At 51.9% G+C, this 14,705-nt stretch overlaps 1 protein-coding gene across 6 annotated transcripts in view; it reads right to left on the minus strand.

Moving 5' to 3' along the window:
• The window catches only part of RGS3 (regulator of G protein signaling 3), a 96,095-nt gene that overhangs the window by 24,165 nt on the left and 57,225 nt on the right, over nt 1-14,705 (minus strand). For all 6 annotated transcript variants that reach the window (XM_069873060.1, XM_069873058.1, XM_069873061.1 and 3 more), the window contains one exon: nt 4,906-5,028. In XM_069873060.1, the coding sequence (XP_069729161.1) occupies nt 4,906-5,028 (123 nt within the window). The remainder of the gene's footprint in view (nt 1-4,905; nt 5,029-14,705) is intronic.

The raw sequence follows: 14,705 nt of genomic DNA on the forward strand, positions 1-14,705 counted from the left end.
TAAGGATAATCTACATCTTTCAGATACAGCCAGCCATCATCTCCGAGGTAATCTCAGGTCACGCAGTCAGAAGGAAGAGTAATCAGCCATTCTGAGTGTGGAAGACACAAAGAAACAAGCAGTGAGGATCAGGAGATAGTAGCATGTTTGTTATAAGCAGGGTGTTGTGTCACTAATCTTTCCCCAGCAGCCACACTTGTGCAGATTTGGGTCACACCAACCCCATGCAGCACTCCAGGCTTGAGGAAGAGCGGCTGGAAAGCTGCCTAGTGGAGAAGAACCTGAGGGTGTTGGGCAACAAGGGCTGAATGTGAGCCAGCAGTGGGCCAGGTGGCCAAGAAGGCCAACAGCAACCTGGCTTGGAATCAGCCATGGGGTGACCAGCAGGAGCAGGAAAGCGATCGTCCCCCTGCACGCTGCACTGGTGAGACCGCACCTCGAATCCTGGGTTCAGTTTTGGGTCCCTCACTCTAAGAAAGACATTGAGGGGCTGGAGCTTGTCTGGAGAAGGGAACAGAGATAGGGAAGGGTTTGGAGCACAGGGGTTCTGGGAGCAGCTGAGGGCCCTGCGGCTGCTTAGTCTGGAGAAGACTTCATTGCTCTCTGCAGCTCCCATAAAGGAGGTTGCGGGGAGGTGGGTGCTGGGCTCTTCTCCCAAGAAACAAGGGACAGGACAACAGAAATGGTCTCAAGTTGTTCCAGGAGAAGCTTAGATTGGATATTAGGAAAAAATTCTTTACTGACAGAGTGGTGAAATCCTGGCAGAGGCTGCCCAGGGCAGTGGTGGGGTCTCCATCCCTGGAGGGGTTCAGAAAAGTGCGTGGCCAGGGCGGGACATGGTTTAGCAGGCTCAGTGGGGTTGGGTTGATGGTTGGACTGGATGAGCTTAGAGGGCTTTTCCAACCTTACCAATTCTACGATTCTATGAAACCAGCTGGAGCAGCTCCAGCCCCGGCACCTCATCCTTGCCCCTGCTCTGCAATCTGCCATCTCTTCAACAGTGTTAATGCAATTCATCATGAGGCCAGGCTGGAAACAGGACCAGTGCAGTGATGCAAGGTTAAAAAGAGCACTGTGCTCAGTGCAGATGGTCATTATTCAGCTCAAGGAGGCAGCCTCACTAACTCAATTAATTCATAAAGCTGCTCTCACTATAATCACATTGCCGCCGCTGTTTCCTCACCAGCCTCAGTCCCACTCCAGGCTCCACGCCTCCTCATTTGGGGACATTTCGCACCAAGCTGGGTCACCCTGGTGGCGTGTTTTGCAGATCCTCGCTTAGCACAGCCAAGAGGCAGTGAGCAGCCTCCCAGGGTACACCCAGACCCAAGGATGAGAGTGGGGAAGGTTTTGTAGGTGGGGAAAACATCCACAGAACAACAACTGCAACCTACTGCAGCTGGCAGGATGGGTTCATCCCTTGGTGAAGCACAGCCAAGTTTTCTAGAGGCAGCAGAGAAGCCACCAAAGCCCCACTTCCACCAATGTCTCCTGGGCACCAGGGCTGGAGAGCTGGACCACACTGACAGCCACGATTATCCACAAAGCTCCCCCTGCACTGACTCTGGCAGAAAAAGCCCATTGGGAGCATGACTGGACCGTCACAGCTGTGTCCCACATTTCTTTCTCTTCTTCTGTCTCCAGAAGTAGATGCTCCATGCACCGCATGCTTGAGTCTCCCAGAAATGCACAGCTTTGCTTTAAAATCAGTTGCTCTGAGAACAGCAGCTGTGCCAGCGCAGACCCCATCTATGGTGCATCCACCAGGCTTGATGCCATCCTCCCAGGAGGTGGTGACAACAACAACAGAGCCATATCCCTGAGCCAGAAGAACCTTCCTACCCTTCGTGCTTTCCTACCCTTCGTGTTTTCCTACCCAGGCATGAACCAGAGGGCCTTGAAAAGCAAAAGGTGCCATGCCAAAGCCAAAACATTGTCTGATTTCCCACATTTCCAAGAAGTTGGCACCACGCAGCCTTCCTCTATCAGTTTGGCCTCTCCAGATGTGCCCGTCCTGCTGGGGATCCTCTGCCCCATTGCAGCTCTGTTCTGGGCAGGACTCGGGGATAGCATTAACATATTTGAAAGGAGAACCATTGTCAACTCTCATGCTGGTGCAGCAGCCACAGAGGCTGCTGAGGAGCTGCTCTCTGCTCGGACAGAGTCCCTTTCTCCAGCTCTGGAGCACAGCTGGCACATGGCACATCTCTGCCTGGCACCAAAGTTGAACCAGCCCTTGCTCCCATAAGCCAGGCTTGAGCTGCAGTGAGATGAGCTGCTTTTTGACAAGCTGGAGCTATTTGGAAGGCTTTGCAAATCAGATTCCTGTTTGGAGCAGAAATCAGCATGCAGAGGCTCATATTTCCAGCTTATTTTGTCTGTCCACAGAGCACAGACGCTGTCCTCTTTCTTTAAACAGCTCTAGTATCAAATGACTTGTAAGCAACAAGCAAAGCTAATGGATCACTTCTCCTTAGCACAAAACAACTGATTTTCCCAGCTCCTGCCTCCCACTGCACTGGCATCCCCAGGGATGTCTGCCCATCAAACCAGCTGCAGTGCAGACTGGTCTCAGCAGTCGCATCAGCCACTCGCCCGTGTCAGGCTCCTGGCCACAGCCCAGCCCCGTGTGCAGTTGCCCACCCTTCTCTGAGCCTGTGTTCTCACCAAGCATCCTCACAAGCCCACTTGGGAGCTGCAGCCTCATGCAAGACTGCTCCTCCTTCCCCACCACACTGCTGCTTGCACTTCAGGATCGGGTTTGCTATATAATTGTAGTTTATACCTTGCTGGGATGAGAAATGGTGCTACGAGCTCACTTAAGTGCCTGGTGTTTGTTCCCATGCTCCTTTTCTCCCTCCTGGTCCCATTTCCCATCAGTGGGATTTCCATCAGCTTTGGCAAGCTGAGATAAATCCCCTTGTCACAGCCTTTGAGGACTAACACTGGCTCTCCACTGCACCCAAGGAGGTCCTTCTTGGCTAGGGAGCTGTAGAAAAGCCTTGGAAAGGTTTGTGTTGTCTTCTGTTGTATTTCTTCACCTGCACAGTAGCCAGGCACCTTCAGTAGCAAAGGGAGCAGACGCTCCCCAGGACTTTGCTCGGAATCACAGTGCTTGTAGGTCAAGCAGAGAGCCAAACTCGGAGGATAACCCCACACCCTGCTACGAACACAGTTTGGGGTAGGCACAGCAAACAGTAATATCACCCAGAAATTCAAATAGCTCTAGAGCACGTGTCATGACCGAGAGACACCAAGATGCCCCCTTTTAGGATCTGTTTGAGATGCTCAAGGCTGAACATGGCCCTGCATGGCTTTGCCCTGAGGGATCCAGAGCAGTGGCAGCTTCCCCATCCCTGGAAACATTCAAGGGCAGGTTGAGCTTCGAGCAACCGGACCCAGTGGGAGATGTCCCTGCCCTGGGCAGGGGGTTGGAACTGGATGGGCTTTGAGATCCCTTCCAACCCAAACTGTTCTGTGATTCTATGATCCCCCAACCCATTGCTGGATTATGGCCAGCTGAGAGCAGGACCATGTCAAACCCCCAGCAGCCTCATTGCATGCACCCACACCCCCACGCCCAGCAGACCAGACCCTCTGCCCTAGCATCGTGCCAACAAGATATATCGCAGATAAACAAGAGACGTGGTAGAGTCTTGTCACCTGATGAAATTGGCTGCCCTGGGCTATTTGCATTTCTAGAGGCTTGGATGTTAACTAGGTTCTCAGGCTTTTCATGTTGTTGCTATTTTAGTATGTCTGAAACGTGCAGAAAAAGGAATCCGGAGGCTCTGTCTCCTGCAGAGATGTTTGCACTGACCCAGTTAGAGAGGCTGCAGAGCAAAAGCCACGTGGCTCTGCCTCTGGATCCAGCCGGCAGTGCAGCCGCCTGCTTCTGCTTTTGCCCAAATGTATGGTAAGAGTGGGTCGCCTGCCTTCCAGCCAAACCGGACCACGCACCAAGGCTGTATCCACATACCACTGTGGGGCAGGAGCTGCTCTATCACCACACACCAGCCGAGGGGAGGTATCCAGGTGGATTTTCCCCCGAAGACCCCCATCTGCCTCACTTAGAGCTCTTTAAACACTCAGCACAGTGTGTTTCTTTTCTCCTAGAGCAGTGGGTCACCCACCAATGGCCAAAACCCACCTCCTGGGCATGAGATGACTCCAGCAGAGATTGCCACCACCCCAGACAACTCCGTGCTGGCAGCCGCAACCCCAACACCAGGCTGGTGGCCAATGCTAACATCCATGCATCCATGTTAACTACATACCCAGAGTGATCAAATCCACTCTACACACATATTTTTTTTGTTAGTGCTGCAGAGACAACGCTCTTGGGCCAGGCTGAAGCTCCTTAGAGTGGGAAAAGAGCTGGTGCTGCCTCGCTAGGTGTAAAAAAGAGCACTCATCAAATGACCTTTCTGTATTTGAGGCCATCTGTAGGGTCCAGATCAAAAGCTTGTGCCTCTCTGAGTGCACACAAGGAGCACATCTCCACACCACTGCTCCCAGGACCTCAGCCTTTTAATCAAGGATCCAGAGATCATGGCCCGAACCTCTCCCTCTGCATTCAGCCTGATCTTAGAGCCAAGCTCTCGGGGTGGCCATATGCTGGGCTACCTCAGTTGTCCAAACAGAGATGCTGAGAGGCACCAGGAGCAGCCCGTTTGTTGCCTCAGCGCAGGGCAGCAGATGCAAATGCACTAACTGCCTCCCGGAGAAGGGCAGGGAGCTGCAGGAGCACCAGCGCCAGAATACAAACTCACTCCTCACCTGCTAAAAAAGCAGCTTCCAAAGCAGCTCACGGGGCAGAAGCACCACTGGAGCAAAGACCCTGTCACAGGCAGAGACCCGTGATGCTCCAAGCAGGGTTTTTGGGCTCCCGCATGGGTCGCTTACCTTGTTCTCTGTAGGAGCCAATGCCGGATGTTGCTGCTTGGTGATGTTCTCAGCCAGACACCAGCAGATCCTCTTCTTCTGCTCCTGGGAGTAAGCCTCCAAACTTAATAAGCACTCCGACTTCTGACGTAAAGGAAACACAGGCAGAGAGAAGGTCATTAGCTGCGTGTCGCAGGCCCCAGCTTTGTTTGCAAACTACTTGCTTCCAACACACTGTGTCAAATGCATGTGAGTATAACGGAAGAGCTCGCACCAATGTCCTGCGCTCTAGGTACGAGAAAGCAAAATAGATGGGAAATCAGCTTCACAGTGAAATCCAGACAGAGAATGAAAGGCTGCAGAGCAGCAGACTTTTGCCTTAATAAGCAGGAGCGGAGTGGCAAGGCACAGGCAGAGCACCAGCGGTTCTGCACCCTGTGCCACCCCAGTGAAAACGTGTCTACTAAGCTGATTTTGAGGGTGGAAATTGCTCTTTGCTGCACGCAAACATTAATGAGGAGTCGTAGCATGAACTGATGAAAAGAATCGCCTTTGGGCTGGGTGGAACTGGGAGGAAAGCAGACCTTCAGAGAAGCTCCAGACCAGCCTTGTCTGTTCTGCTCCTTACTCAGAGCAAGCATCAGGAGGTGTTTGGAGGGTGCTGCTCCAGCTCTGCTCACACACTGGCTGTGAGAAGCGTGCAGGGAGGGAGAGATTGAGAGTAACGACAGGATTTCATCCCAGTTGAGCCCATCTCCCCTCACGCCCTGGCCCTTCCCAGCACATGCCCTTTCTGATCCTAGAATCACAGAATGGTTTGGGTTGGAAGGAACCTCAAAGCCCACCCAGTTCCACCCCCTGCCATGGGCAGGGACACCTCCCACTGGATCAGGGGCTCCAAGACCCATCCAACCTGGCATGGAACACCTCCAGGGATGGGGCAGCCACCCCTGCTCTGGGCAACCTGGGCCAGGGCCTCCCCACCCTCACAACAAAATACTTCTTCCTAAGATCTCATCTCAATCTCCCCTCATTCAGCTTCAAACCACTCCCCTTAGTCCTGTCCCTGCACTCCTTGACCAAGAGCCCCTCCCCAGCTTTCCTGGAGCCCCTTTCAGCACTGGAAGCTGCTCTTCTCCAGGCTCTCCTTCTCTTCTCCAGCCTTAACAACCCCAACTCTCTCAGCCTGTCCTGTTCCTCTTTGAGGTATTTTCTTTGGGCCAAATCCCACTCATTTAAAAACCTTTCTGCTCTTCTCTTGGCAAGTGTCTCCCAGCCCTTAAACCACTCATCACTTGCGCTGAAAATTAAGATTAGTAACATCTGCTGCCCACTGGGATTTTGCAGGCCTTGCTTTCTAAAGTGTCCAGAAATGCCAAAGGCTGGAGCATCTCCTTCTGTAGCCAGATATAAAAAGGAAAAATAAAAAGCAGAACTTTAGGACAGAATCACAAAGAAAGAAAAAAGATCCTTCCACTAAAGGGCATGCAAAAAGCCTTCATTTCCTCCTAGGATTTCCTTCCAGAAGGGCAGGTCTCTGCTAGCCTGTTTTTCCCAGAAAGGTCAGTGAGAACTAAGGAACTCACAGCTTTTGACTCCAGAGACACAACCCAACCCAGAGGGGAAATGCTTTTTAGTCACACCATTTAAGCTACTGTTTTCATTGGAAGCTAATTCATTCACATTTAATCCAAGATCCCTAATAATGCAGTAAATAAACCAACCTCTCACGTCACCTCTAGAAAAAGAGATCTCTAATTCAGTCCTTTGCTCCTCCAAGGAGACTTCTAGGAAAGAGAAGATTTGATCTTTCTAATGTCTGGACATCACCACATGTATTCCTACAGCAGAAACAGGCTTAAACTTTGGAAATGTTTTAATGGTTGGGCTCAATGATCCGGTGGGTCTTTTCCAACCTGGTGATTCTATGATTCTATGAAATGCATGCTCAGGCTTACTGAGTATCATCAAAATGGAAGAGAAGTTTGTGATTCAGAGACATAGGGTGGTGGGGCTCCCCCTTGCCCCCCAGATTCTGAGTTGTAGTGATGCTCACAGCATCCCCAGGAGCATCACAGAGCTTCCCATCCCAGACACCTCAGCCTCTCCCAGCTCCATCCCAGCAGATCACCAGGCTGTACCACAGGGATATCAACTCAGCCCTAGAAAGGCACCTAATCATTCTGACTTTCAGAGGAGATGACAGGCACCAATGTGCTGTGCCAGAAATCCAGGCTGGCATTCCCCACCCTGCACTTAGGGCACAGCTGCAAGGAGCCCAGTGCCCACAGCGAAGCTCTAACTACTGCGCATCTCCATCCCTACCAAGCTTATGCAATTCCCTTGGCTTAAAGTAATTCCAAGGGCATCTCATATCCCCTTGCTCATAACAGATGCGCAGCTCAACTACCCTTGCTCTGCAGCCCCTTGCCAATTCAATTACAGTCCTCATCTCTTTGATTGAATTTAGCATAAAGTGATGCTCAGCCCACACTTGCTGCTGAGAGCAAAGTGCCCCTCTCCCTCCTGGCTCAGCTTCAGTGAGCTGGTGAGACTCCCCAGCCCCAGCAGCCTGGGAATATTGAAGCCAGGAGAGGAGATTGTCCTCTGGTCCAAAAGTCAGAGGAGAAATTCAGCTGCCCTGGTGCGTGTCCTGGGTATTATCATCCTTCCAGTACCTGAAAGGCACTCCAGGAAAGCTGGGGAGGGACATTTTACAAGGGCATAGAGGGATAGGATGAGGGGAAATGGCTTTAAATTGGGAGGGGGATAATTTAGATTAGACATTAGGAAGAAATTCTTCATGATAAAGGTGGGGAGGCTGTGGCCCAGGTTGCCCAGAGCAGTGGTGGCTGCCCCATCCCTGGAGGTGTCCAAGGCCAGGTTGGATGGGGCTTGGAGCAACTGGATCCAGTGGGAGGTGTCCCTGCCCATGGCAGGGGTGGGACTGGATGGGCTTTGAGAGGTCCCTTCCAACCCAAACCATTCCATGATTCTATGATTTTAGGCAAGGCTGACCTGAAGAGCCAAAATTACATTTATCCAATCTGTATATATTTTACTATCATTTCTGTGCTACAGCAGCAAGATCTCATCACTTTATTCCTTCTCAGTACTTTTTAACCTCTCCCATGCACATTTCCCAAGGGAAGAGCCCTGCTTCTCCCTCTCCCATCAACCTGCTCCCCCAAACAATGCACAACTGTGTTAGCCAACCCATAGGGAATGAACACCTTCAGCTGCCTCTGAAGCACAGGTTCCTACTTGCAAAATCCTTTGGGATGCAGCCACAGAGGGCAGACACATATAGATAGAATCATAGAATCATTAAGGTTGGAAAAGACCTCTAAGCTCACCCAATTCAACCATCAAAAGTGGGATAAAGCCCTGCACATAACCCTGGAGTCCAGCCCCTGCCAGAAGACTTAGCCACCCAGCTCAGCACTTCCATGCACGAGGAAGGCTGTGGAGCAGGGAGGTCGGTGAGTAGCAGGGCTGTGCCTTGCCCTGTGCATGCTGCCTCGCTCAGGGCTTGCTCTGGGAACCGGCCTCCCCACTATTGTTTTCATTCAGGGAGGCTGCCGCTTCGCCTGCCAATATTTACAGAGAGAAAACAGGGTTTAATCTCACAGTGCTGGGAAAGGAGGATGCAGATGGCGTGAAGGGGGCGTTTGCGACCAGATAAAGGGAGCGACTGAAGTGGCTGCCAGTTGCTTTCTGACTGCCTTCAACCCCAACGGTTTGAAAAACATGTTATCGCAGGTGTTGCGTGCCGGCTGGCACGGGAATCTCCAGTGAGCACACGGCTCCTGGGCAGTGCTGGACCCCACAGCAGCACGAGACCCCACGCCAGTGCTGCCCATGGGAGAGCAGGAGGAAAACCCTGGGCACGTATGGCAGAGGAAGACCCAGACTAATCAACACAAGGCCTGTTACAGCAGGAAAAGGTCTGGTTTTCTCCATGGGAAAAGCTCAGCCCCACAGATGGTCCCCCAGGCTGAGCTCCAGCGCCACAGTGCCCAGAAGCTTGGGGGGATGAGAGACAAAGGGTCTGGCCAGGCACAGCTCCTGGTTACCACTGCAGACACCAATCAAAGTGGTGCTGTTGACTCTGCAGCCCATAGATCAGCTGAGGACCTCCTGGAGGACGGTACCACCTCACAGGAAGGACCTCTAGACCCTACACACCAACACCCCATGCTGCAGACTTGCCCCTCCATGCAGGACCCAGCACAACAGCTCATGGTACACGAAGGTGGCTCTGCAGGTCTCTGCAAAGCAAAGAGATAACAATAACGAGTCAGACTCAGCCTGACATCTCAAAGCTTTGAACTTCATAACCAGACCTGACCAGCGGTTGTTCTCATCCCACTGCCACCTTCCCAGCCTGTGTCAGCAGACACATTCCCAGCAGGTGGTCAGGTCACTGGGTGGATGTTCCCCACCCCAGGTCACATTTCTGCTCCTTTCCCCAGACTCCTCTCCCCTGCAGGGTTCATGGCAAAGTGGTTCAGGGACAGGTCTTGCAGCCCAGCTCAGCTCTGCCCAGCCCCTGGCCTCGAACATTCAGAGCGTTGGTCCATAGCCAAACCCAGCAGAGATCCCAGAGGGGAAGTACCTCGGAAACAGGTTCCAGACTACAATAGCTTTTAAATCGCAGAGCAAACCTTCCACCGGCGAAACAGCAGGCCCTGGGAATATCCTGTGCACAAAACACAGGCAATGCCTGGCTGGTTATTTCATGACCCATGGAGCTAGGTCTGATGAGAAAGTTCAGTCTGCTGCCGTGCTAAGCTGTGCTGGGGGAGACCACATCTCTTCCTGCGGTTTTTGGACTGCTGGGCACACTAGCGGTGCCCAAAACACAAACACTGGCAGCAGCAGCAGGGGCCCTGTTTAAAAGCTAAGGTGACCAAAAGGTGACAGGATCTCATGGGTGCTCAAGCAGATGATGTGCATGGAGCTGCTGTTTGCAGGGCACAGGAACAAAGAAGTGTAGCTTGTTGCCGTGTGGCTTGTTTGGAGGTCAGGGATGCTCTGTAGATAAAGGTGAAGGATAGATGTGTCCATCCTTCCTGTGACACCAAGGGCTGACTTTTAGTAAATGGGTTTTTCATTGACCTACAGACACCCATGGATGAGAACAGGCACCAAGACAGTCAAGTGGCGCTGCTAGTTCATGGTCCTCTCCAGGCCAATCAGATCCTGTTGCACTGAGATGCTGCTGCTAAGGAGGGAGAAGATGGAGGAGCGATGACACGGAGCACTGCATCATGGCACAGCCTGGAGGATGCTAAGCCTCTAGGAGGAAAAGCCAGCCTGAAGAACATTTTCCATCCACTTTGGAGCAGCACACAAGGACACAGGTCTTGGTCTGTCTTCACAGGCCAGCACGTTGTCCTTACATGGCTCATCAGATATCAGCCTTCCCAGGAACCCTCAGCCCTGAGACCAGCCAGACATGGGGCTCCCATGCACACAGCAGTCTGGCAAACAGAGAACAGAATGCCCTTTCCTCTCAGGCGAGAGGCCTCTGAGCTAAGGAGGCCCAGAGACAGTAACACTGAGCTCACCACCCGCTGCAAACACAGCCCCAGAGCAATCCATCCATCACCCACATGCTCAGCATAGCCCCAAAGCGAGCAAGCTCCAGCCTGTGCAGTCAGCCCCAGGGGAACAGCAGTTCCCCTCCAAATTTACCCACTGACCCTTTTAAAAACCTCCCCATCACTGTAACTGCATCAGATCAGCTCTTCTATTTGCCAGCATCTGGGAAATGTGACCACAGTGGTGGCCAAGAGGCCAACAGCATCCTGGCTTGGGTCAGCCACATGGTGGCCAGCAGTAGAGAAGGGGTCATCCTGCTGCACTCTGCACTGGTGAATCTGCATCTCAAATCCTGGGTAGAGTCTTGGGTTCCTCACTCCACGAAAGACACCGAGGGGCTGGAGCACATCCAGAGGAGGGAATGGAGCTGGGGAAGGGTCTGGAGCCCCAGGGATCTGGGAGATGCTGAGGGGCCTGGGGCTGTTTAGCCTGGAGAAGGGAAGGCTGAGGGGAGACCTTGTCACTCTCTACAACTACCTGAAAAGAGACTGTAGTGAGATGGGTTCTGGGCTCTTCTCCCAACTAACAAGGGACAGGACGACAGGAAATGACCTCAAGTCGTGCCAGGAGAGGGTTAGATTGGATATTACGAAATATTTCTTTACTGAAGCCCTCGCAGAGGCTGCCCAGGGCAGTGGTGGAGTCTCCATCCCTGGTGGGGTTCAAAAAATGTGTAGACATGGCCCTTCAGGACATGGTTTAGTGACACAGGTGTGTTGGGCTGATGGTTGGACTGGATGAGCTTAGAGGTCTTTGCCAACCTTAATGATTCTATCATTCTAAGAATGCTTTGAGACACTAATTCACCCATGGACCAAGCTGGGACATCTCCAGTGAAGACTCTGGAGTCACACACATTTATGCAAGCCTCAATATTGTCCATCCTTACAGTTGCCATCCAGTTTAAAGAGCATTTCTTCAAAGTGCACCCTTTCCAACAACCAGGACACAGTTCAAGGATGCAAACAGAAACAGTGTCCACAGGGGAGCCTACGGGTGCAGCGCTGTGTCAGCAGGGAGCCAGGGCATGGGGTGGGGGAACAGGAGGGGACACTGTCATTTCTGACACTTGCCTAGAGGATCTCCTGTGTAGAGTTAGAATGCATGAAACAAGACCAAGCAAAGACCCACAGCATTAATTTGCTTGGATCTCTAAGTATGCTCATAACAGCAAGCAAAGAAGTTGCTGCTGGAAAGATTTTCTGTTGGAGCAGTTTCCCAAGAGAAAATCCAGTGTTTGTAGATGAAAACTTCCAGAGAAACTAAATGAATTTTGCTGGTGATTTTCAAATCAAAAACCTATGGATCCACTTGATTAGAAGTCAATTTGATCTGAATACGTTGGGTTTGAATCAAAAACTTCTAACAGCGCAATAAACCCCTGATCTGCACTTTCCTATCAGCAGGACATTTCTGGAGCAGGGAAGGGTTTCAATATAGCCCTGGACCACATTCCCATCTCTGGACTGGCTCCCTGTGAGACTACTAATTCCCATGACACAGAAAATGTTGTCTTTTGTCAGGTTTTACACCCGTCATCAATCGAGGTGGATGTGCTCTGTGGGGAACAGCATGTCTCCCACACTCCAGATTCTCTCAGATGCAAACACACGGGGCCACACTGAACCAGCCCAAAGCTTTCACAGGTGGGGTCCACTCAACTGACTTTGAACTGCTTCATTTGGACTTATGAAACGTATTCTAGAAGGGGTTTGCACACATCGGTGGCTCTTTCTCACAGACCCATTGGCAAATGGAAAAATTAGACAAGCTTTGAGGTATCACAGAATCATAAAACGCCGGGTAGGAAGGGACCTCAAAGATCATCTGGTCCAACCTTTTTAGGCGATGTATAGTTTAAATAAGAAAGCCCAGAGCCCTATCAAGCTGAGCTTTAAAAGAGTCCTGTGCCAAGGAATCTACCACTTCCCTGGGAAGATTATTCCAATGTAGGCATGCACAGCATTCCTCAGATTGAATGGTACTACCCTCACTTCCAAAATCCTGGTTTGTTTATATGCTGGGACTATCACAGCTGCCCCTAACCTCCACTAGCATGACTAGATAGCTCAGTGGAGAACCTTCCTCTGGTTCTGTATTCTTTCCAACACCAGCCTATAATTAGCCCTTCCCTTCCAGGAGTCCCCGTGCCCCACCAGGATTGGGGCCACCTGCACTCATGACCTCCAAGCACTGCAAGAGCCTGTAAAATAAATCCTCCTTCTGCTGTAACCTACACCAGGCTAAATAGATTCCTGCTTGCCTTCTGACTGTAAATAACCATAATGCACGGGATTTAGAATCCCAGAATGGATTGGGTTGAAAGGGACCTCAAAGCGCATCCAGTCCCACCCCCGTCATGGACAGGGACACCTCCCACTGCATCAGGGGCTCCAAGCCCCATCCAACCTGGCCTGGAACACCTCCAGGGATGGGGCAGCCACCTCTGCTTTGGGCAACCTGGGCCAGGGCCTCCCCACCCTCACAGCAAAACATTTCTTCCTAAGATCTCATCTCAATCTCCCCTCTTTCAGCTGAAAACCGTTACCCCTCATCCTGTCCCTGCACTCCCTGACCAAGAGCCCCTCCCCAGCTTTCCTGGAGCCCCTTTCAGCACTGGAAGCTGCTCTAAGATCTGCCTGGAGCTTCCTCTTCTCCAGGCTGAGAAAAACTCAGTGGAGTGATTTATTCACATGTGATTAGACAGGATGACTAGCAGGAGCTTTTTAATGACATTCCAGTCTCCCTGAAGGCTGGAATTTTCTTTCCTGTTTAAAATACATCAAGCAACTCACAGACATCGAAACACACTTTTAGTTTGGATCATGCCAGATCCAAATGCAAAAATGTGACCTTCTGGGTCAGAACATGGCTCACAAACCTTCCAAATGAGAAGAAGCAGGAGATGTGCCTCAATACCTTGGCAAAGAGCTATTCCTACAGCAAACATAGCATCAGCCCAGCCCCACAGGCTCCCTCGACTCACAGCAGCACTAAATACATTAGTGCTCATTGTGAACAATTCGTGGGTAAGAAACAGCAAAAGGAGAGCTTCTACCAGCCTCCCAGACCCCATCATGACAGAATAATAGATGTGTCTGCTCAGATCACGGCGACAGAAGAGCTTCGATAACGTTGACCACCAAACACCTCAGACCCTTCACCTCCTCTCCAGAGAGGACCAGTCAGCAGAGCTGAGCCAGCAAAAAGCTCCCATAGGATAAAGTGCTGCTGGCAAGCCCAGGGATGGAGCACTGGCTGCAAAGAGCAGGGCAGGAGCAGATCAGGATGGGGAGAGACCCCTCAGGGTGACATGGGACAAAAAGGCCATGTCCACGCAAGTATCCTCCCCTTACGCATGCTTATTCAAAGCTTTCCAGCTGCCAGCAGCAGTCACAGGGACCCAGCCAGCAGGATCCAGCCACTGAGCACTGCTGCACGACATCACTGGGACCCCAAGGGTACCAGCAGTCTCTGCCCAGCATGCTCTCCCGAGCCTCCCTCCATGCTTACTCCGAAGCAGAGCCAGCCCCTTTGTGGGAAAGCCATCCTTGCAGAGGGAAACCGTCTCATTCCCACAGCTGGGAAGGAGGATGAGCCTTGCACCACAGCAAAAGGACATCGCACAGCCAGGCGTTGGCACCCAGTGGACACCGCGTCCATCAGGCAACGGGGAGAGCCACAACGGGCTGGCCTGGAGACCCCTCACCCCACAGCAACATGGGAGTGCCACTTCACCAAGCCCAAATCCCAGCTTTCATCCATCAGCAGGCCATGCTGGGAATCCACCCCACTGCAAAAACATCCCAAACACCACAAACTGGTGCTCCCATAGCCCGGCGAGGCATCCAAGCCCCCTGCAATGCCTCTGTGTGCAGCCAGCCTCCAGGATGACTTTGAGGCAACCGTCCCCTCCCTCGACAGGTTGCCAAGACTTAAAACCTCCTGCTGACACCTCCCCAACCCTGTAATTAAAGATGTGCTCCCGAAAAGAAGAAAAGAGGCATGACCTGAAGGTGACTCTCTTCTTAGCTTCTCTGCAAGAAGATGATGCTCAAATGCTCGCAGGCTGGCTCCCACAAAGAGCATCCCATCGTTTAAGAGCCTGTTGCCATTCAGCTGAGGTCTATTTCCACCAAGGATGGTTCATTGAGAGCCACACAACCCCACACTGCCAAAATGAGAGGTTTCTGCTCTCATGCTTTAACCACCAG

Source organism: Phaenicophaeus curvirostris, chromosome 20 (genome assembly GCF_032191515.1).
Source record: "Phaenicophaeus curvirostris isolate KB17595 chromosome 20, BPBGC_Pcur_1.0, whole genome shotgun sequence".
Classification (NCBI taxonomy): domain Eukaryota; kingdom Metazoa; phylum Chordata; class Aves; order Cuculiformes; family Cuculidae; genus Phaenicophaeus; species Phaenicophaeus curvirostris.